Genomic DNA, 23,046 nt, shown 5'->3' with positions numbered 1-23,046 from the left:
TCTAGGACACGGCCCCTTAACCTTTCCTTGGTGTTGGCAGTGATGGTGGTACCAGATGGTAGCTTTCTCTTGTTTAAAGTATCCTTAACTTTGCAAAAGAAAAAGTTGGCCGCTATAGGTGGGCTGGAAATATTTCCCAAATTTTCCTGGTCTGTGAAATCTCAGAGTCTGGGGAACGCTGATCCAGAAGAGCAGTCAAATGGCTCCTCCTGGGCAGCACAGATGCCAAGAAGGTAACAGGAGTTCCCTCCTCACAGGGGACCTGCCGTGACAGCCATCCTATCTGTCGCTGTATCGGATCTTGGGCGTCTCTCCATCCTACCAAATCAGGCTTCTGTGTGCAGGACACAGGGACAGGAATTTTTGCATAGGGGTGGAAACTTTTTAAAAAGCTCCTTTAATTTTTTTTTTTTAAATAAAGGGACTTCCCTGGTGATCCACTGGTTAAGACTCTGTGCTTCCACTCTAGGGGGTGTGGGTTTGATCCCTGGGTCAGGGAATTAAGATGTTTTTTTGCATGGCATGCCCAACAGATTTTTAAAAAATAAAATCCCCAGCTTATTCTAATGCAGCGGGAAAAATTGTCCCTAGGTATCTCTGCAGGAAGCCAGGCTCGAGGTGCCAGGAGCCAGTGAGCACGGTGGCACATCACTCTGACCCTCAGTCCTGTGAGCCCACGAGCACTGGTGTGGCCAAACTCTGCTCTGTAACCCTCTGACCTTCTCCAGGTCTCGCTGCCATCCTTGCTCTCTCCTCTGCAGGTGTCACATGGCCGTGGGCCAAGGGTAATGAGAGGGGACCGATCCTTCAGCTCTGGCGGGGCCACCGGGGGAGGGCAGGGGCGAGGGGTCACTCACGTCGCTGGCCAGCCTCTCATAATCTTCCATCAGGTGCTCATTCTCCTGGTTGACGGCCAGCACCTTGCAGATCCGGTTGGCAGCGGTCTCAGCCTGGGTCGGGGGACAGGGTTGGGGGAGAAAGCGCACACATTCAGGGCTGCCTGGGGGCTGCTGACCCTCCCTCCTGACAGGCAGGTGCCCTGAAAGCTGGCACGTCCGTGGCCCACACAGAAGGCCCCGAGGCGGGGAGGTGAGGAAGCAAAGAGCCAGCAAGAGGGTGCCCTGAATGGCTGAGTCCTGATAGGCCTTGCTGGGGTCCTTGAAGCTGACTGCTAAGGCCCCTGCTCAGGGAGCCGGGCTTGTGTGCTCTCTCAGCTTGGACCCTGGAAGTGTTGAAGTGGAGTGGGGAGTCCCCTAATGTGGGGGAAATGGACTCAGAGGCCCACAGAGAGGAGGCCTGGGTGAGGCTGAGTAGGGTCCTCCACGCAGCTGAGCCCTGGAAGGACCCACCCCTTGGCTGGGAAGGGAGGCTGCGCCAGGGAGCCATGGGGCGTGGGCAGAGGAGGGGGTGCCAGTGTCCCCCAGAGCAGGCTGGTGGTCGGTGCATGGGCAGAGCACGCCTGGCCCCTTTCCTATTCTCCCCCCTCGGAGAAGGCTGCCGCTGGCTGGGTGGGCAGAGGTCCCGATCCACAGGGTGGAGGGGAGCGGTGCCAACAATGACTAGTCTCTGCCCCGAACTACAGGGTGGGGTCCTGCTGGGGGTTGGGGGGCGGAATGCAAGGACAGGAGGAGGAGGGTGAGGGATGGCACACAGAGACCAGGTACCTTTCAGGAAGCACAGAAAGCCTCCAAGAAGAAGAGTTGAAAACGGCAACAGAACAGGAACAGAAATAGTGAGGAGGGTCTACAGAGCGGTGGGGAAGGAAAACAGAGAGGCTTGGGGATGGCTCCAGCCCCGCTGACGCCCGCCTCTCTCCTCCACACACAGGTGGGGAGGGGAGTGGAGGGCCAGCTGCGCTGGTGTGTACACACACGCACACACACAGGTACACACACCTGCTGCAGGACACTCGCCAATGAGCCCCAGAGGGGAGGCTCGCGAAGACCTTGGCCAGTGAACGCCCAGCCCCGAGCAAGCACAGGAAGTAAGAGCCCAGGGAAGTCCTGACCCCCAGCCTGAGAGACAACCAGACTGGCACCCCAAGGTCAGCTCCACCCTGCCGGGCAGGCCCCGCGAAGGTGCGGGCTGATGGGCAGGAGTGTTTTGTTTCGAGGCTGAATTCCTGGCAGCCGGCTCGAGGCTTGGCGTGTTTGAGGGACTCGGAGCTGATGAATGAATGAGCGAGCAAAGGACAAGGAGCAGACGCTTTCGTGAGTAGAAATAAACCATCAGGAGAGGACGGGCATACGTGGGGCGAGGACTAGCGCTGTCCTGCATTCATGAAATGAAACAAAACCCAGAGAGCACTCTTTTAAGAGGCCTGAAGGAGCCTCTGGGGAAAAGACGGTGGCAATAACACAAGCATTACAGGGCTCTCCTGAGAAGTAAACACAGGCTGGGGGAAGCTGGAGAGGCCTGTATTCTGCATGTCCCTGGTGAGGCTGGCCTTTATTTCCTCCCTCACGAGAGAGGCCCAGCTCCCTTAAAAACTGCCAGATGTTGGGGCTTCCCTGGAGTCCAGTGGTTAGGACTCCCTGCTTCCACTGGAGGGGGCGCTGGTCTGGGAACCAAGATCCCAAACCCCGAGGCGTAAAAAACACCAAAAAACCTCCCAAATGCTCTGACCTGGGCTTTCTGGCAGGCATCCCCTCCCACAGATGCCTCCAGGCCTCTGGTCCCCCACCCTGGAGTCCTGCTCTAAGCACCAGAGGGCAGTTTGGGCAGAGAGAAGACACTCCCTTCAGGGCAGTGTGGTGGCAGCGAGGGTGGAGGCCCACAGCGAACGCGCTGTTAGTCGGGGTTTGTGGCCAGGAATCTTCCACCCAACCTCGTTTTTCCTCTAGGGTGAGAGGTCCCCTCCACTCTCCCTGCCTGTGCCAAAGGCACCCCCCCCCCCCGCCTCCCCACTGCCGGGAGAACACGTCAAACACACACTCCAGCCACATGCTGGGGAGGCTGCTCCCACTACCAGGCCATGTGCGGGGCGCCCACGGGGCCGGACGCTCTCCTGAGCCCTTCGCCTGCTCGTTTAATCCTCAGACGATCCTGAGGAGGGCGCTGGTCTGCTCCCCATTTCACACGCGAGAGAAGGGAGGTGAGGGTCTTCTCCGAGGTCACACTGCTGAGCGGCGACAGAGCAGGGACCCCTGGCAGACTGCCCTCAGGAAGGCCTTGCTGGACCTGGGGCTCTGAGGCAGGCGGCAGTCAAAGTCTGTATCCTGTGACTTGTGTCCCCCTCTTGTGAGTGGGGATAACGGGGCCTGCCCACTCCTGGCGTGGGCATGGGCCGCCGACAGCCCGTGCACATGGAGTGTTTGGAGGAGGTCCTGGCATGCGGCTGTGGGCGGGCTACGCTGCTTCAGCTGTGTCCAACTCTGTGCGACCCCATGGACTGTAGCCCGCCAGGCTCCTCCGTCCACGGGATTCTCTAGGCAAGAATGCTGGAGTGGGTTGCCGTGTCCTCCTCCAGGGGATCTTCTCAACCCAGGGATTGAACCCATGCCTCTTACGTCTCCTGCACTGACAGGCGGTTCTTTACCACTAGCATCACCTGGGAAGCACGCAGTTAGTGCTCAATAAATAGCTCATTTCTTGGTCTTCTCTCTGCCCAACTGCTAAGCGGGACACAGAATCAAGTTGCTGGGAATACATTGCAGGCCAAAACCAGGCACCCAGGAGGCAGGAGGAGGGGACAGAGGTGTCCAGGCCTCCAGGCAGCAGGGGCAGCTCCGGTGAGAGGTCGGCCGGGCTCGGGGAGGGCCACCCCGGGGAACAGACACCCTGACTCCCTGCTTGTGGTGCTGGGGCTGTGGGGGCAGGGGCCCGGCGACCTGGGCCCCTGGAATCAGAGACAGGCCTGTCCTGGGGCGTTTGTTGGGGGACGGAGCTGCAGGGCAGGGCAGGAGAGCCAGCGTTCCCAGTGGGGACACAGCCAGTGCGGCATGGATCAGGGAAAGAGGGGGACAACTGAGAGCCGGCGCACAGGCCCCAGCTGTGCCCCGCTGTCTGAGGTGATACTGGGACTCGACTGCCTTGTCTAGAGCAACCGGGACCAGCCGCCACTTCACAGGGTGGGCTATATCCATGGAGGGACTCGTGGGACTGTCTGTGGTGTCTCAGCCCTGGACCAGCGCTGGCTGGGCGGTGGCCATGGAGGCTCAGGGTCACAAGAACCTTCCAGGCTGGGTCAGTCCTCAGGCCGCAGCCCAGACACTGGGATGGCGGGATGGTGGTGGGGGCGGGGGGTTGGCGAGGGTGAGTCTCTGGCCACGGCAGTGAAGGTGCTCCCGCCCCCAGCTCACCTTTTGAGCCCCTGAGAAAGCGTGGTAGAAGCAGGACACGTAAGTCATGATGGCTTTCTCATCTGGCCTCAGAGTGCCTACAATATCTGCGCAGAGAGAGAGAGAGAGAGAGGCAGGAGACAGTGAAAGATGCAGGAAGGGCAGCCGAGGCCGGGCCCGAGGCTCATGCGGGAAGGATAGCGCTGGCTCTGGACTGGAAGCCAGACCCCGGCTCCAGCCTGCGTGGGCACGTCTTGCCGAAGTTTTGCAGAGGGAAAGGGGGGACATCCGAAAGGGACAGATTCCTTTCCTAACCAGGCCCGGGTTAGGGACACACTAGCCAGGAAGCCTTGGTTGGGGCTGGGGGGATCTGGCTTGCATTATTTGATCTTTCTGAAAACATACGCAGGACCCATGTCCTGTGTGACCACCTACCACCTGAGCACAAACCCCTAATCATCTCCTGGGGTCTCAGAATGAAACCCTAACTCCAGGACTCAGTGTCTCCCCTGGAAGGTCTCTGTCACCTTCTCCAACCTCAGCTTCCTCTCCTCCCCAGCCATTCCTTGGATAAGCCCCCCACTGATGCCTCCAGGGCCTCTGCACTTGCCCCCCCCCCATCTGGAACACTGTCCACAGCTCCGCGCCCAGCAGCACCTGCTCATCACCCTCTCCCCGCCAGCGGCCCCAGGTGAGGAGCCCGGTGCCTCCCACCGGGCCGTCTGTGCTCTCTCCTACTCCTCTCATGTACGTTACTTTCTCTGTGGGCCTGCTCGTTGTCTGTCTTGCCCACTAGAATGTTAGCTCCATGAAGGCAGGGGCCCTGCCTGGCTCGGTCACTGGCTGTGTGTATTCTCAGTGCTGGCACTGAAGTAGGAGGGGTGAGCTCTGAGGCGCTCGAGAGATACTACGAGCAGAGAGAGGTAAACGGGTGGTGATGCCAAGGAGCCGGGGTGGTGGCTTCCAGTCGGAGAGAGGCCACTGCCGTCTGCAAGAGAAATGAGGTGAGTGCGGGAGGAGAGAGGCAGCAGCGGCATTGGGCGGTGGCGGCGAGGTGGGCCTGCCTGGCCCTGCCCGGTACCTTCTGCGCTCCCGAAAAGGCATGGTAGAAGCTGGACACATAGGTCATTATGGCCTTCTCGTCGGGCCGGGCCGTGTTCACGATGTCTGTAAGTGAACGACAAGGGTTAAACTGCCCCAGCGGGGGTGGGGACGGGCGCTCACGGGGATGCACGGGCTCCCCAGGCCGCAGCAGGAGTCCTGGGAGAAGGGCCCTCGGAGCCGATTCCACGACCCTGGGCGACTCCAGTGGGCTTGGCCAGCCCCTCGGCCCCTCCATCCCCCATGGCCACCGGAAAGGCCAAGGCTGTGGGAAATCGGATTAAGACGAGGCCACTTCCTCTCTCTGAGAACAGCCTCAAGGGGCTGCTAGACGGTCAGCCCCAGGGGCCGCCAGAGGCCAGAGGCAGGGGTCCTGGCCGGGGCGGTGCGTGGCTGGGAAATGGAGCAAAGCCGGAAAAGGAAAACAACACTCCACTCTGTGGGCGCCAGATCCCCAGCCTGTGGCAGGCAGGAAGGTGGAGGCCTTGGTTATTCACAGGAGCCGACCCTCCCAGTGACTGAGGGGTGGGACCAGTCAGGAAGGGTTATGGCGGAGGGGCCTGGCGCCCAGGCCCCAGGGGCGGCCCTAAGAGCTGGTCCCTTCAAAGACCCCTTCCCCATCAACTCCAACCCAGGCTGCTCCAGCCTGGGTGCCCTGAGTGACGACACCATTATTCCCGGTTCAGGCAGATTCGCTCAGGTGTTCCGGCTGGCTCCGCCAGCTCCGAGGTCACCCCAAGACATGTCCATAGAACAGCATGCTGACAGAGCAAGGGGGATGTACTTACCCTCTGCATCTAGCATCTTGGGAATGTCGAGGTATTTCTCAGCCACTTCGAAGGCATTGTTCAGGTTGGTGACGGGATCGTCCTGGGGGAGGGAGGCGAGGGAAGGAGGAGAAACATGGTCAGGGGCAGGACCCACAAGCAGAGGGAACAAGGGCTGGCCCCGAAGGGAGGGATCCTGGGAGGGCTGGAACTAGAAATGCTCCTTCAGGCAGTTCTCAGCCACCTGTGCTGCTGCTACAGCTGTGCTGCTGTAAATCTTTGGGGGGCTAACTGTGCACCTTTCCTCCAGAAAAAAACACAGGCGTGCTCTTTCCTTAGAGTTTCCAGCCACCCCTGGGTCCCGGATTAAGACCCTCTGCCCTGAAACACTGATCCAGACCTGAGAGCTCACTGGGGTGTGGGCATGGGGATGGCGAGCAGAGAGCCTCCACGTTCTAAGCTCAGCCCAGCTCACAGGATGGGAGCCCGTTTCACAATGACCCTCCCTCACGGGCCTCTCCCACTCTCCAGCTACAGCCCAATTCGATTACTTGATTAGCGGCTGTGGCCTGAGCGGGCTGAGCGCAGGCCTGGGCACCCCCGTCCCCCAATCTGGGCCCCCATCTGGGATGATGCTCTTTCTCTCCGGCCCTAGGCTGCCTCCCCCACAGGCCCTGCTCAGGAGCACCTTCCTTCTTCTGTAGCATGGGCCCCCCCGTGATGGTTCAGAATTCCTTACCCCTCCCCACTGGGCAGAGCATGAACGCTTCCAGAATCTGGAGGGTTATGGAAGGGGAGCTAGGGACCTCCCTGGTGGTCCAGTGTTAAGAATCCACCTTCCAATGCAGGGGACTTGGGTTCGATCCCTGGTCGGGGAACTAAGATTCCACATGGCAAGGGGCAACTAATCCCGTGTGCCAAAGCAACTGAGCCCCCACGCCACCACTAGAGAGGAGCCTGCCCACCACAACCAGGACCCGATAAAGTCATAAGCAATAAGTAAAAAGGAAGGGGAGCCGGAAGGATCTCCCATAACCCTTGGCAGCTGCAATGCTCAAGGAGGGAGAAGGGGACAGCTCCCAAGGGGAGCAAAGGAGGCGAGATTAGCCGCCGAGCCTGGGGTTTCCTGATGGCTGGCACAGGGGTCCCCTGGTTCAGGGCAGAGTTCAGCTCTGGACACCAGCGACAGAAGGGCTGGGGGCAGTGGCCCAGAGTCAGGGTCAGAGTTGGGGTGTCTGTGGGCCACTGAGGGGAGCGAGAGATGCGTACCTTTCTCAGCTTGTCGTACTCGATCAGTTCTGGTCTGTGCCGGTGGATCAGGGCGTTGAAGGCAAGACCGTCCTTCCAGCTGGGGATGGAAAGGCCAAGGTTGTGAGGAGGGCCCCCATGGTCCTGAGGGGCTACGGGCTGTGAGCACACAGGAATGGCTGCCTCCCACTCAGTGAGGTGGTCTAGAGCGTGTGCCCGGCTGGCTGTGAGCCTGGCTGCTGGAGCCAGACCGTCTGGGGGAAAATCCCACCCCTTCCGCTGCCAGTGCAACCTCAGGCAAGTCCCCTAATCTCCTGCTACCTCAGTTTCTACATCTGCAAAACAAGGGTAATACAGTGCCGACACTTCATCGAGCTGTTGCGAGGGATGAGTAACCGTGTGAGGCTCAGGCCGATGCCTGGCACGTGACAAGCGCTTTACGACTGCTCGCTACCGGGACAGCTGTGCCCCACTGAGCACTGCCGTGCATGGCCCCACTGAGCCGGACAGGCCTGCGCTGTGGGCCCTCTGCACCTTGGCTGACCTGACCGGTGTGCTGGCTAAATGCCAGGATGTGGCTTGGCGTGAGGGGCTCTGTTCAGAGGGAAGTGACAGCTGGTCACAGGCCAGACTGGTCACATTTCCCTCCCCGAGAACCTCTAAGGCAGGGGTCCCCAACTTCTGGGTTTGTACACAGGTACCTCATGTCAGGTCAGCAGCAGCATCAGATTAGAAATAAAGTTCACAGTAAATAGAATGGGCTTGAATCATCCCAAAACTATGCCCCCCTCCCACCCTGAGAGAGAGGAATGGTCCGTGGAAAAACTGTCTTCCATGAAACCAGCTCCTGGTGCCAAAGAGGTTGGGGGCCGCTGCTCTAAGGGCTGGCTCTTCCGGAGGTCAAGCTTAATGGCGTCTCAGACAGACCCCTCTATGACCACGGCACGCTTGCTGGTTACCTTATGACACCTTATCCTATTTTGTTGTCTTTCTTCGGCCCTTCTCACTACTTAGAATTAGGCTGGTTCCTTCACACCTTTGTGGACAACTAGTCCCCTGGCTGAGGTGTGACCTTCCAAGGGCAGGGACTTGATTTTGGTGCTATTGTATTCCCACTCCTGGCATAGAGTAGGCACTCCATAGGTACTGAGTGACTGAATACATAAATGAATGAGAAGTGCACGGAGGACCAGCTAGCTGGGAAGGAAGGAGACTCGGAAATCAAGGGAGGGACTGCAAGCTATGAATGGCTGAGCACAGTGGTCCCCAATGCCCAGTGTCGGGCCCTGGGGAGCCCGAGGACACAGCAGGACCTCTGTGGGTGCTGGAAAACCCCGTTCTTCATCCCTATGTGTGCCCTCTCCCTGGACCATCCACCTCAGGAAGACAGCAGAGGCTCAGAGGGGCGAAGTCACGGTCATGTCAGATCTGATCTCAAGGCCACCCCCAAAGCCTGCACGCCTAATCCCCAGGCCGTGCCATACTCCCAGATCTCCCACTGACCATGCCTGCCTTGTGGACACACTCACTTTCTGCCCTGACCCGAGGGAGAGCAGGCTTATTCTGGCCGAGTCCTGTTCCTCTAACAGACACAGGGCACATTTCCCTGGACACTAAACTCACTAGGATGGCAGGTCCCTCTTGAGAGGTCAAAACAAAGGAGAGCTTTGTTGCTGCTTCTGAGTTACCTGACTTGGGGAAGAAGTCTCTACAGGGCCTCCCAGAGGCCCTGAGCCCGGGCCCATAAGGCCTTCAGCCTGGGATGGTGAGCTGACTGCTACCTCCCCCAAGGGATGCAGGGACCTTCCCAGGGGTTCATGGAAGCCAGTGTGTGTGGGGGGCACTCTTGAGAGCTGGCACCTCACAGACCCTGACAAAACCACAGGAAGAGGGCCAGGGTAGGGGTGGGGGTGGGGCCGGCCAGCATCTCAAGTCCTGGGAAGCAGCGTGGGGGTGATGCGGGCAAGGCCCTCCGCCAGCCGCTCACCTGATGTGGAAGTTCTGCACGTTGACGTTCTTGTACGGAGCCGTCTTTCTCTGGCACCAGAGGAGGAGCCCCTCCTTGGCAGAGGTCTCTGCAGAAGACATGAGGACGGTGAGCCCAGGCTCACAGCTAAAGGCACAGCGCCCAGTGCGGGTGGGTCACCCTTGGGGCTCAGGCATAAGGGGCAGAGAGAAGCTGGGGGAAGAGGCCCTTGGACGGGGCAGCCGCAGTGGGGGTGCCCCTTCCGGATCCTAGCTGCACCCCAGGCCCCGGAAGCAGTCACTCACCTGGGATCACCCTGGGAGTGACAGTGACAGGGCCTGAACCTGAGCCATTTCTGGCCCCAAAGCCTATGCCTGGCAGGACACACTGCCAACAAGCACCTGATGCAGGCCCCGGCTTCTGAACAAGGCCCCAAGAACAGGCTGCCCGCTCAGGGGCCGGCGCAGCCTTGAGGAAGCGGGGTGGGAGGGCCCCAGGAGGTCCCTCCGTTCCCCATGGGCAGCGCCCCGTGGACTGTCCTCAGCAGACTAGGCGTGCTATGAGGGCAGGTCCCACATGTGTCCTGGTCACTGTGCTGGCCTGTCACCAGGAGCCCCTCCACACGCTGGCCCCGTGGTTTTTCTCACCCTGTGTTGGCCTGGACCCTGGAGGCCAAGTCCGAGGGTGGGAGGTGGAGTGGAAACGTGGGTGCTGACGCCCCGGAGAACGAGGCCAGGCCTGACTCTATAGCGAGTCTGCTCCCAGACTGTCGATGGCACGGTCATGCCCACCAGACGAGGGTGGTGTGAGGGTCCACTGAGAGGGCGTGGCCGCACCTCCACCCAGCACTCCTGGGCAGGGCCAGGCCCTGGGAGTCACGTCCAGACTCAGGAAAGAGCCTCAAGGCATGAAGACAAAACACTGGAAAGTCTAACCAAGTCCCCCAAACTTGGGTGGCACTGGGGTTGAGAGAAAAGGCTGCTCTCTGCCAGTCGGCAGGCTCTCGGCTCTCACCTTCCACAGAGATGTCCTGGATGGCGAACCTGAGGATGATGGTCCAGATCATTCCCAGGGTCATCTTCGCGTTGCCGTCCACAATCTCTGCACACAGGGAAAGGGGCAGAGGGAGAGAGGGTTGTTAGAGCCAGAGGGTGGCGCCCCAGGACCTGCCTAGAGTCCAACTCCGTCATCTGACAGAGCTGCCCAGGCCTGTCCTGCACCACCTGCGCTGAGAGAAGGTGTCCCTCAACAGGAAGCGTGGTCCCCAAAGCCTTCTGCCGCTAGGCACCTTCAGGCTTCCTTCCGCACACGTGTTCTTAGCCACACAGGCCTCCTCCTCTCCGGGTAGCTCATTCTCGTGACCCAGTGCAAAGGACTTCTCCCAGGCATTGTTGGGCCTGCGTTTCCGGCCCCGTCACCCCTGTATGGGCATGTCTCCCCACTAGCAGGCGCAGGCCACGCTAGTGTTTGTTGAGAATCTGTCCCCTTCCTTCCAACAACCAGTGCTGCCACCTCAGTCCAAGCCACTGTCGTGTCCCTCAGATCTCGATGCACCGCCTCCTCCATCCCCGTGATCCACTCTCACGCAGCAGGGTGGTCACTTTAACAGGTGCATCGGATTTGTGTCTAGCGCCTGCTTCAGGCTCCACCGTGCCTGAAACAAACCGTGTGCTGGAGGCGCGCTCACAAGCCCTGCTCTGCGTGACCCGGCCGCTCCCTCCCCAGCACTCCCTAAGCTCCACCCTCTTGGCGAGTCAGCGTTTGCTTGCTTTAAGGATCTCACCCACAAAGTGCACCCTTTGCCTCCTTCCTCAGAAGGCTGGTGGTCCTTCCCAGCCTGTTCTGTATCTCTGCTTCTACGTCACCTCCCGGCTTCCCTGACTTCCCCGGCACCCTGCTCTTGCCCTCACACGCACACACTGGCTGGTTGTCTGCCTTCCCCCCTGGTATGGTGGTAAAGGATCTGCCTGACAAGCAGAAGGCATGGGTTCGATCCCTGGGTTGGGAAGATCCCCTGGAGAAGGAAATGACAACCCACTCCAGGATTCTTGCCTGGGAAATTCCATGGATAGAGGAGCCTGGCGGGCTACTGCCCTTGGGGTCACAAAAGAGTCAGACATGACTGAGTGACTCAGTGGCAGCAGCAGCTGCCTATTCCTCGTCTGCGTTGTCATCAGTCCTGCACCCCCAGCACCTGGCCCAGCGAGAGACAGAGAGAAAGAGAGAGACAGAGAGAGAGAGAGAGCCGTGGAGCCGTGGGCGGTGGGGAGCAGGGGCACAAGGGCCAGCTGCCGAGCTCACGCCTCCTTTGCTCACCAAAAACCACTCTCCCAGACTCCTGGGGGAGAGAGAAGGGTCTGGACCACACGTTCCCCAGCTGCAGCAACTTGGAGGAAAACCACTTCTGTGACACCCAGGCACCCTGGGGTCTGGGGCTAGGTGGAGAAGTGCGGACGAGCAGCTGCAGACCAGAGCCCGTCAGCCTGACACGCCTGTGGCGGTGCTCTCAGGCCTGCAGCCCACCGCGCCTCTCACAGCCCAGGTGCAGGAAGGAGGCTGGGAGAATGGAGGGATGCCTCAAGAGACCGTGCTCACTGGCCTCGAGGACAGAAAACTCTAGGGGAGCTTGATTTGAGGAGGAGGGACGACGGTCCCCCAGAGGATGAGGCCCAGCCTTCCCAGAGGACACACTCACCAGGAGGGAGTGGGGTGGGGGGCTCTTTAGTCACCGGAGAGGCACCCCCCAGTGAAGCTGTGGGCTGCTGGCTGAGGGGAGCTCTCCGTTTGAGGGTTTGGGGAGAGGAAATACATGCAGCTGGCTGCCTGGAGGCAGGGGAAGGACACGGTGTCTGTCTGCACCTTTCCCAGGGCAGAGAACCCCAGGTCTGGAAACTAGGCCGAGCCTTCTCGTGGGGTGAGAGCAGGAATTTGTCCAGGAAATCCACGCTGTGTTCCTCCTGGGTGCCGGCCCCAGTGCCCGTTCCCAGCTGGTGCCCGAGCAGGCTGGTCACGGAGGGCTTAGAGAGTCCCTGTGACCAGGGGGACGGTGGCCGCTCTCATGACACACCCACCAGCTGCTCCCTGGACCTGCAGCTGTGCCTCCGCCTCCTGACTCCACTCACAAGCCCCACGAGGAAGTCATGTTCCCGCAGCTGCCGAGACGGTGCGGAGGGACAGGGAGTCGGGAGTGGGTGGGGGTCTAGATCAGGGCTCTCAGGTACCCAGATCTCAGAAGGGCTCTGGCCAGCTGCCCACAAGAGGCCCGAAGGCCATGGGTGTTGGGAGCAAAGCGGTCTGGGCGTGAACGGGGAACGGTTTTAGACTGAGTTTTTCTCCAAATGAAAACACGACTGCCATGAGTCTTCTCTCGCCCTGTCTGTGTTTACAGGCTAGCATTTGAGCAAAATAAAAAAAAAATCCAGCTGTGAGAAGCAGGAGGCTGGAGGGGAGCCAGGAGGAAAGATCCATGCAAGGACAGAAAATCTCAGGGCCTGATTGAATTCGGGTTTTTTTTTTTTTAAACAAACACCAACCACCTCGACCGTGGCATGCGAGGCTTGGCACCCCTCCTTGGAGAGGACCCGGGCCAGGGCAGAGCCTTGGAACACGGGACATGCATTCCTGGCCTGGAGTCTCAGCCAGACTCTCAGAGCCCTGTCATTAACAGCAATTAGTTTTCTTTGTTTTTCTAAAAGTTGGGACAACAGGGATGTCGGGGTGTACGAAACCCTGCTCTGACTAATGAGCAAGACTGTGAGCCCAGGCTGATGGGGACCTTCTGGGCTCCATCAGGCCTCGCCTGGTCTTGAAAGGCGCCTGGGAAGCTCAAGACAAGAGCTTCAGCTGCTGGAGCGAGGGCATGCCGCTGCTCCCGCCAGGACCCAGAGACAAGGTCATGGTGCCAGCTGGGCACCCACATGGGGCCCAGAGAGATCCTGGGAGCCCCATCAAGAGGCCATAGTCTCCCAGGCCACACAGCCAGCAAGGTTTGCTCCCTGACCTCTGGACCTATACTCCCTGCCCCAGAGCCCGGACAGTGGGCCGCGAGCGTCCTCCTCTCCTCTGAGCCCCTCTTGCCCATGGACACCAGGGGGGCCTAAGGGCAAAGGTGCTCCTGGCTCAGGGACGGCGGGTCACGGGAGGGTACTGGGAGGGTGAGTGAGGTGTCCATGGTCCGAGCAAAGCCATTCTTCCCCTGTGCCCCTCATGACCGGGGGAACCAGATTCCCTGGTCTTGGACTGGATTGTTCTCTGGGGGAAGGAAAGCAGGGGTGGGTTGTGAACCCAATGCCACATCGAAGGCAGACACTGTGGTCGCCACTTGGTGTATCTGGCACCCCCATCTTGACCACCAACACAACTTCTTTTTCTTTCTTTCCTGGCTGTGTGGCTTGTAGGATCTTAGTTCCCTGACCAGGGACTGAACCTGGGTCCTCGGCAGTGAGAAAATGGACTCCTAACCGCTGGGCCTCCGAGGAATTCCTCCAACGCCACTCTGCTCTGGGCCCCGTCCAGACTCACCTTCCGCCCCGATGGAGACCAGCTTGACGCCTTTGCTGGCGATGAAGTCCAGGGCCTTGTTCACGTTGTTGATTTTGTGCACTCTCATCTTGCCCCGCTCCGGCTTAGGTAACCGCTCCCCTGAGGGCCGAACGCCATGAAAGGGAGAGAGGGGGAGGTTTAGGGCCCCCACTGCTCCCCAGAGCAGGCCGACGCCGGTGCAGCGCTGCTGCGGCTGGCAGAGGCCTTGCTCTTGCCTGGCAGCCATGCGCAGGGCAGGCGGAGTCCTAGGGGCACCTGCAGGGCCGCTGTGGGGGGTGGGGCTCACCTGAAATGACCTCCAGGAGGAGCATGAGCTTGAGCCCGTCTCGGAAGTCCTCATCGATGTTCTCGATCTGCGTGCCCGCCTTCCGCAGGTGGGAGTTGCACCAGGCTGTGAAGGTCTGGGGAGGCAGAACAGAGGGTGGCCGGGAGGGTCAGTGTGGCTGTCGGGGCTCTTCAGCAAGAGGGCCGGGCCGCGGCCCTGACTCTGCATCAACAAGGCCATCATGCGGCCCTCGCCCGGGGTCAGGCCCAGGGCCCAACCTCTATCTACACTGGCGCCTTTCTCCACAGCGACCCAGGCAGGCTGACGGGAGGAAACTGAGGCTCAGGCTGGTTCCCAGACCACCGGCTGGTCAGCGGGATAATGGGTGACAGAGCGTGGACTGGAACTCACGTTGGCAGCCCAAGTCCTGAACCAGAGCAAAGAACTACGGAGGATGGGGCCCGGGCGTGGCGATCAAGGTGACTGGCGCTCAGCTCCCTGCTGGCTGGGGCCTGTGGTCATCAACTCCAGCGCCAGGGAAGTGCGTCACATCAGTTAAGGTGGACGTGTCCAGACACCTTCCGGGGAGACCGGCCCACGCAGCCCCGGCAGCAGGGTCTGGGAAAAAGCCCACGCCTGTTTCCCACGGGAGTCCCCTGCCCTGTCCCCGCCAGCCTGCAGGCCCAGCGTGGACCTGGGCCAACAGCCAGGAATGCACGAGAGCCCGCGCTGCGCCCGGGTGCAGGCAGAGGCCGTGTGGGGGGCGAGGGGCTTCCAGGAAGACACTGGCCAAACACCATGTGTTTTGACAACTGTCACCAGAACAGCTCATTGGGAGACTCAATGCAAGGCCCCTCGCAGACAAAGAAGCCGTCTAATTAACACACCACTAGGCGGGTGCAAGCAAGGGTTCCCTCAAAATGCGATGATCCTTCCAAACCGGAAGAAAGGGGGAGGGTTGCAGGCGGCTAGGGTATCCCACCCACCTCCCACCAACAGGAAGGAGAGCTCCACTGCCACCGCCTCGGAGAGACAGAAACCTGCCCATGGCTGTCCCCTCTGCCCCTCGGTCCACACCCACCCCTCCCCCAGCATCAGCCCCCCTGGACAGCCACCCAGGCTGGCCAGCCTGCCCCACCCCGACTCAGATGCCCGCCCCTCCTCTGTGCAGGTCTGTCAGAAGACCACTGTTCCCCCCCCCCCTTTTTTTTTCAGTATTTTTATTTATTTGGCTCTGCCAGGTCTTAGTTGCGGCATGCGGGATCTAGCTCCCCGACCAGGGATCAAACCCAGGCCCCCTGCACTGGCAGCATGGAGCCTCAGCCACGGGACCCCACCAGGGAAGTCCCTCTGCTTCACTCCTAACAGTTGCATGCTGTTTTCTGCCTCCTGGCAGCCGTGAGCTACTCTGGAGCAGGTTCTCGGCGAGGTGTGCACGCATCTGCCTCCCCACCTCACTTCCCTTGCTCCTTCCCCCGAGCAGCTCTGAGTTTGGACAAACCGGGGCCAGGCTGCTGGTTACACCACCCCTGCGGAAAGGTTACCCAACCCTCCCAACGCCCGCTTCCTCATCGGCAATGTGGCAGCGAAGACACCACCCGAGTCACGCACAGTCAGCGCAAGGGTTCATGGTGGTGACCCTGTGGAGCTGGAGTACACAGCAGGCGCTCAGCTCTCTGTACACCACGCTTCCCGGGGTCCCCTCCTCCCCGGACACCCTGCCTGCCCTTGCCCCCACACACAGCCCTTGGCGTCTCGGACAGCATTCTCTAGTCACGTGGGGCTCTTGCCGGATGTTGCGTGCATATGTGTGTGTGTGCTCCCAGGCGGCAGAAATTTAGTCTCTCATCGCACATGCCTTTAGGATGCCCAGGGCACAGCGGCCTCGGGCCTGGGCAGTGGGCAGCAGCAGGCCAGGCTGGGACAGGAAGTGGCAGGGATGCCGGGCCTCTGCTGTCCCCTGCGCCTGAAAGATGCAGTGGGGCAGCAGACCGGCCATCACATCCCCGGCTGAGGACACAAGAGGGTAGTTCCCAGAGACCGAGCCCCCGGTGCTTCTGGGCCGAGATCTAGGCACCTGGTCTGCAGGGAGGGCACCTCTCTCCATCAGCCTATGTTACACCTGAGGTAATCCTTCAGGGCTTGAGTGCCGGCCCCTCAGCTTACTTCTGGGATTGCAACCAGGTGACCTGGCCTACCTACACCTCATCATCCTACTCTGTAGGATGGACTTATCGGAATCTACCGCCTGTATTTGCTGTGGGATTGAATGTGGGAGGGAGGTGGAGAGGAATGCTTTAAAACGTCCGCCACAGAGCTGGGCGTCCCGAGATCCCGCACACCTGGGGCCACATCCACACCGGCGGCTTCCCACTCCACCCCTGGGAAGGGTGGGACCTAGTCTGTCTGCAAAGGCCCTGAACCCACCACCACAGTTTGGAGGGGAAACGAGATTGCAGAAGACCCTCTCACTCCAACCTGCGCGGGCTCTGAATGAACTTGACCTCACTGGGCTCAGGTCGTCTGTCCTCAGGAAATCACAACACCGCCCACCCTGTGCACAGGGCCCATCTCCACACCTTTGCTCACCTTCTCTGGGCGGAAAACAAGAGCTCTGGCTGGGGCCTCACGCAGACCTGCCTTGCCCACTGAGGCCACCTTCCAGCAGGGTAACCTCAGGCAAGCAAGGAGCCTCAGGTTCCGTGTTGGGTGAAACGGAGACAGTAATCTCCTCTCTTAAATGATGATTAAACAAAATAACCCAAGTAAATCACTTAGGACTGTGCCTGGCACAGATGAAGTATTCAGTTTTAAACAAATGTCAAGGGAAGGACTACTTTCAGATAAATGGTAACTCTGCCTGGCACTCCCGTCTCCCTGTCCGGAAGCAGAATGCGGAGCGAGTGCTCCGGGAGAAGACCCACCAGCGTGGCCTCAGTGGCGAGGAACCCGACACACGACGGACGGGAAGGCCGCCGAGAGGCCCCACGCCCGCACTCCATGGCCTGTCCGGCCGTCTTCTCCTCCCGGAAGACCAGGGGCATCTGCTGACGCTGGAGACTCAGGGGGCCCCGAGCCCGGGGCACAATGGGCAGGAGTCACGAGGCCCTCCTCGGGATCAAGCCCACCACGCGCAGCTCCAGCTCCATGTGGCACGACTGTGAGTAGGAGCTGGAGTTCCATCGGGACATGAAAAATTCATAGCTGCTTCTACTTGGTTACAAAAATAACATTCTGCTTATTCACTCCCTCTCCCTGCCCGGTTTAGACTGAGATGTGTGGGGTGGGTAGTGTGGAGGGTGGTTTCTATAGATGGAGGCCTCGTGGGCCCGCTGTGCCCCCGCCACTCTGCAGCTCTGTCACAGCACAAGTCGTGGACCGGGGCAGGCCCCGCTGGCTCCGCGATGGCCAGGGTGCCGTGGGGCGGGACACCCACTCCTGAGACGGGCATCTGCTGCCTGCCGGTCAGGGCCAGGCCTGGCGCTGAACCCACCGCGCTGAGCAAAAGCAGACCCAGGCTGCACGCTAAGGAGCTTCCAGTGTGATGAGGGACAGAACTGATCTCATTAACCAAGCGATGACTCAGCTACAGAAGTGACACCCTCAGGAAAAGAGGGAACGGCAACAACCACAGCAGACACTCCCGTAAGCTAACTGTGTGCCCCGCGCTGCTCTGGGCGCTTTGCCACGTTAATAACGCCTCTCATCCGCACAGCTACCTTGTGAGGCGCTTGCCATTTCTGCCCCATTTAACAGATGAGGAAACCGAGGGTCTGAGAGGTGATGTGATTTGCCCACAGGTAGTCATGTCCCTGTGAAGTTACAGAGCGAGATTTAAAGTCAGGTGCCCTGGCCCAGCTTCCCAGCTGGCGCTAGTGGTAAAGAACCTGGCTCTCAATGCAGGAGACGTGAGAGACGCTGGTTCAATCCCTGGGTCAGGAAGTTCCCCTGGAGGGAGGGCATGGCAACCCATTCCAGTGTTCTTGCCTGGAGAATCCCATGGACAGAGGAGCCTGGCGGGCCACAGTCCATGCGGTAGCAAGAGTTGGACATGACTTAGTGACTAAACCACCACCACCATTTACACGTGAAGGCAGTGGCACCCCACTCCAGTATTCTTGTCTGGAAAATCCCATGGATGGAGGAGCCTGGTGGGCTGCAGTCCATGGGGTTGCTAAGAGTTGGACACGACTGAGCGACTTCACTTTTCACTTTCACGCATTGGAGAAGGAAATGGCAACCCACTCCAGTACTCTTGCCTGGAGAATCCCAGGGACAGGGGAGCCTGGTGGGCTGCCGTCTATGGGGTCGCAGAGTTGGACACAACTGAAGTGACTTAGCAATGACTTAGCAACAGTTTTAAACCCCCACCCCCGTGGTCACGTGAGACACTATCATCTCCACTTTACAGGTGAGGAAACTGAGGTAGGGCGGTGGGGGGGGGGAGGTTAAAAGGCTTGCCCAAGGTCACACAGTCAATAAACACAAACATGGGGCCGACACCTATTCCTCTGAGTGGAATGTTCTCTACCAGCCTGGCAAAGCAAAGTCAAGAAAGGTCCTGTCCCCATCTCAGTCCCCAAGCTGGAGCTGAGCTCACATGGCGAGCAGAGGCAGGCAGGGCTCTTCCCCTCAAAGCCCACCTGCTTTTTAATTCTTAAACAAACAAAAAAAAATTTGATCAGGCTGCATGGCACATAGGATTCTAGTTCCCCCACAAGGGATGAAACCCGCACCCCCTGCATCGGATGCAAGGAGTCCTAACCACTGGGCTGCCAGGTAAGTCCCCCATCTGCTTCTTAAAGGCTTGGCCTGAGCCCAGCGTGGGAGGCAGGCAGACAGTACCAGTGGTGGCCCTGCCATCCTGTGAAGGGAGCCTGCGCCCAGCCCTTGACCTACCTAGTGAGGGAGGAAGGATGTGGACTCTGCCTCTGTGAACAAAACCACAGAGAAGAGCTTTCAGAACTTGCCTCTGCACACTGGCAGCCTGTTAAAGATTCTTCTCTGGTTGTTAAAATAGCACATGGGTGTGGGGGAGCGGGGGAGGGCGCGGGGTGGAAGAAGCAAAGACTAGCTTGTCGGTTGGTCTGGGCTCCACTGGTGCTCCATGGGCAAGCCTCGGGAGCACCCCCCCCCCCCCAGCTGTTTCTGCCTTGTCACTGTGTGTTGGAAGGGGAGGGCAAGGCCAAGCATCGCTGGTCATAAAGTCCTTCCTGTGTCACAGGGACCCCTCCCAGTGGCCAGGATGTGGGGCGGCTGGGTGAATGAATGATGGATATTGTTCGGGAGGTGACCTCAGCGGCCAGGAATGTGGCAGCAATGGGCTTTAATGAGCCATTCATCGGTGACTCCCTCCCCCAACCCAGAGAGGTAAACCTTCTGGACTGCGGGGCAGCCCCCAGTAAGAAACCAGTGGCCCTCCAGCAGGCAGAGTGATGGCATGGGCCAAGGGGAAGGATCCTGGCGGGATGCGGCTAACCCAGCTGAAAAAACTTTCCTGCCCTTGTCTTCTCAGCGACTACGTGTTACAAGCCATGCTCTCAGTACTGGAGGGGGTGGCGTGGAAGGAAATGTCGGCTGGAGGCTGGAATTCCACTAAACCCAGACTGAAGGGAGTCTCCTGCAAAGTCAGCTGGGACCCGAGGCTTGGGCTGGGGCGCGCGCACGCCGACTCTGATGATGGCTCTGGCGAAGGAGCTCCTGACCAGGGCTGGGGCCGCGCTCGCCCGACCGCCAACGGACGCTCACATGTGGATTCCATTGACTCCACGCTGGACGAGGCTTTGGGAAAAGCTGCTGGCTGCCTCATGCTGCACCCCCGCCTTCCACTCTCTATACCGCCCACCCCCTTAGCCAGACGTCCCAGGCCAGCAGCCTGACCCAGAAGGACCGGCTGCCTAGCTGAGCCCTGGCAAACTCTCCCAGGGCACTGGCAGGCAGGACGGGGTTCCCTGGGGAGCTGGGAGTTGTCAAACCTTGCCTCTGCAATACCGTGTTGGGTTTGCTGCTCCGCTGGGGTGTCGGCTGCTTTGAGGGGGAGGCTGCTGTCCCGCCTCCTGAACTTCCACCTTGCCCGCTGTGGCCTCGGCCGCTGCCCATGGTTACTGCTTCCACGGGACCTTGGGAAGGGTGTTGGGGCTTGGACACCGGGGAGGGACAGCTATTTATTCCTGGGGTAGGCACCCACCCTTCTTATCGCCCATCTGCCGGCTACTGCCAGGCTTTGGACAAGGCCTGGCCCCAGCAGGGCATCTTCTCAGGTCCTGAAAGCAGAGCCTGCTCCCCTGGCCCCTGGGCTTCATCACCAACCCTAAAGGTGCTTTCAGGGTCCGAAAGCTAAGCCTTCCGGAATCTGGGTTACCAGGGGCCCAGGTGAAAAGGTGACTGCCCTGGCAACACCCGAATGGATCCATCCAGGAAGTCTGTGAAACCTCTGGAATAGCTCTGAGATTACACATGGGAGGGCTACTCTGAAGGTCCACTGCCTTTAGCAGATTCTAAAGATAAAAGCCAGCAAGCAAGTTGAGAGAAGAGAAAATGGACCGGTCATGATGACACGGCCGCGACTGAGACAGGTGCAGCGGTGCGGGACTCGGATGGCCCCTCCGGCTCAGGTCATCAGGGCTGGCGGGGCAGGGGCACGGGGACACTTCGGTTGCCCATCCGGTTCCCAACTGCACAAGCAGCCAGGGACAGAGCTGTGTGCTTTGCCCCTTGACGACAGAACCTAATTTGAAAGCAATTACAGGGAAACGTGGAATGCTTCTTTCTTATGTCCTGGCCTGCCGTTGCCTTATTCGGAGTTTTTCTCGGCCAACATGAAAAAGCTGACTTCCCAGCCGGAGGAGAGGTATAAATACTGCAGAGTGGAGCAGCAAGCATTCCAAAGGCCCTGCGTGTCCATCCAGAAACCATCTCTTACCCCACCCCCTAGTCCCCTCCCGGTAGCCGGCGTCCCTGCCTCTGCCAACCCCCCACGAGGCACCAGAAAGCAAGTGAGTTGTTGCTGCCCTGGGCTGCCTCTGGAGTGCTGGCCCCTCCTCCTTGGAAACGCTGGGCTAAGGCTTTCTTCTAGGTCTTTACAGGCTGCTTAGTTCTCGTCACTCAGGGCTTCCCTCAGATGCCACTGTCCCAGGGAGCCTGCCCTGACCCTGCTATTATCTCCACCATGCTATCACCTCTCTGCTTTGTTTCACCCACTCCACTAGTCACTATCGGAAACGAGGTTCCTGTCTATAACCCGTCTCCCTCCCACGTGCAACAGAAGCTCCACGAGAGCGAGGTCCTGTTGGCTGCAGAACCCACTGCCTGGCCTGGTACCTGGCACACAGTAGGTGCTGTGTAAATCCTACCATGAATGAATAGGGCTGGGGCTTCTCATGGCCAGCCATTTAGGACTTCACGATTTCTAATCCCATTTATACTGGTGAGGGTTCCTACGTAGGGTTAAGACTGCTCTCTTTCAGGAGCTCACAGAAATAATCCTGGAGCTGTACGCATCCCCAAAACAAGCCAGGAAAGACACTGCTGTTGGTGTGCCACGCCCACGGAATAGAGGTGCCTTCGGCAGCCCTCTTCACTCAAGCATCTGAGGCCACTGGGCACGCAAAGGCCCTGGTTCCAGAGGAGCTAAGCCTTAGGACTTCCCTGGCGGCCCAGGTGGTTAGGACTCCACGCTGCCAGTCCAGGAGGCCCGGGTTCAACCACTGGTCAGGGAACTAAGATCCCATGTGCCATGTGGCATGGCCAAAAGATTTTTTAAAACAAATAAGTTTTTAAAAAGAGGAGCTGGGCCTACACAGGGCAGAGCAGTAGGTGGGCTAGGAGGAGGAGGCTGAGGAGCTGGCAGACATCCATCTGCCAGGGTCTGTCTGCAAGGCGGACGGGAGGACAACATGGCCCAGTGCTCCAGAGCAAGGACTTCCAGTCTAAGCAAACGTGAGTCTGAATCCCTGCTCTGCCACCCACTGTGTACGGCCACAGAGGACCTTCACCTCTCTAAGCGTGAAGTTCTTCCCGTGTAAGATGAGGATAACAGACATGTGGGCACTCGACAGGATAACAGAGAGAAACCACGGCACACACAGCCTGGCAGGGTGGTTGTTCAACAGAGCTTCTATTAATTACTGGTGGTTTAGTGTCTGAATCTTGCTACCCTAGGGACTGTAGCCCACCAGGCTCCTCTGTCTGTCGGATTCTCCAGGCAAGAATACTGGCGTGGGTTGCCATTTCTTTCTCCAAGGGACATTCCCAATCCAGGGAATCCAGCCCTGGTCTCCTGTATTGCAGCAGATTCTTTACCAGTTGAGCTATGAGGGAAGCCCCTTTCATTACTACATTATTCCTATTCTGGAAGGTGCCATCATTGGTATCAGCCCTGCAGTTGGTGGAGCCAGACCCCCCCACCCTGGGATTCACCAAGCTGGCTGGCTGCTTTCCAGTGGCTGACACACAGCAGTCTTCCCCCAAACCTTCCTTCCCCTTGCCTGGCCACTCGACTACCAAATGAATAAAAGAATATAATGATCAGCTCTCGTTCTTCTTGCTTCAGAGAGCCTTCAAATCCTGAGGTTCGCAACCCTGGCTTTACAACAGATTATCTAGGAACTTTCCTGGTTTATTTGCATTTTATCTCTCTCTCTAACATCTATTGCCTTCAACCATTAAGCTTTGAAAAGGCAATTTGTTACGCAGCAGTAGGTAGCTAATACAAGTCAAGTAGCTGGATCACAGGCGTGATCTCTTTTTAAGCATGCACTCTTTTTAACCACATGCAGTTTGGAAAATCAGTTTTTTAATTGAATTATAATTCACATATCATAAAAGTCACCCCTTTCAAAGTATATAAAGGTCAGTGAGTTTTAGCATATTCATGAG

General features: G+C 59.0%; 1 protein-coding gene across 8 annotated transcripts in view; it reads right to left on the bottom strand.

Annotated features, from left to right (window-relative positions):
* The window catches only part of ACTN4 (actinin alpha 4), a 73,365-nt gene that overhangs the window by 14,406 nt on the left and 35,913 nt on the right, over positions 1-23,046 (bottom strand). For 4 of the 8 annotated variants that reach the window (XR_011248742.1, XM_069550721.1, XM_069550715.1 and 1 more), the window contains exons 2-9: positions 14,191-14,305; positions 13,884-14,003; positions 10,377-10,463; positions 9,384-9,471; positions 7,418-7,496; positions 6,170-6,251; positions 5,362-5,447; positions 858-950 (exon numbers count right to left, since the gene is read on the bottom strand). Coding sequence is in view for 6 of the 8 variants with exons in the window: in XM_069550721.1 (XP_069406822.1) it covers positions 858-950; positions 5,362-5,447; positions 6,170-6,251; positions 7,418-7,496; positions 9,384-9,471; positions 10,377-10,463; positions 13,884-14,003; positions 14,191-14,305 (750 nt within the window). In the remaining 2 variants the exon portion in view is untranslated. Of the gene's footprint in view, positions 1-857; positions 951-4,301; positions 4,388-5,361; positions 5,448-6,169; positions 6,252-7,417; positions 7,497-9,383; positions 9,472-10,376; positions 10,464-13,883; positions 14,004-14,190; positions 14,306-23,046 lie in introns of all 8 variants that reach the window. The other 4 variants (XR_011248743.1, XM_069550716.1, XM_069550718.1 and 1 more) reach the window with 2 other exon arrangements.

Source organism: Ovis canadensis, chromosome 14 (genome assembly GCF_042477335.2).
Source record: "Ovis canadensis isolate MfBH-ARS-UI-01 breed Bighorn chromosome 14, ARS-UI_OviCan_v2, whole genome shotgun sequence".
Classification (NCBI taxonomy): Eukaryota; Metazoa; Chordata; class Mammalia; order Artiodactyla; family Bovidae; genus Ovis; species Ovis canadensis.
The sequence above is the reverse complement of the archived record's forward strand: the minus strand, read 5'-3'. Positions and strand labels throughout refer to the sequence as shown.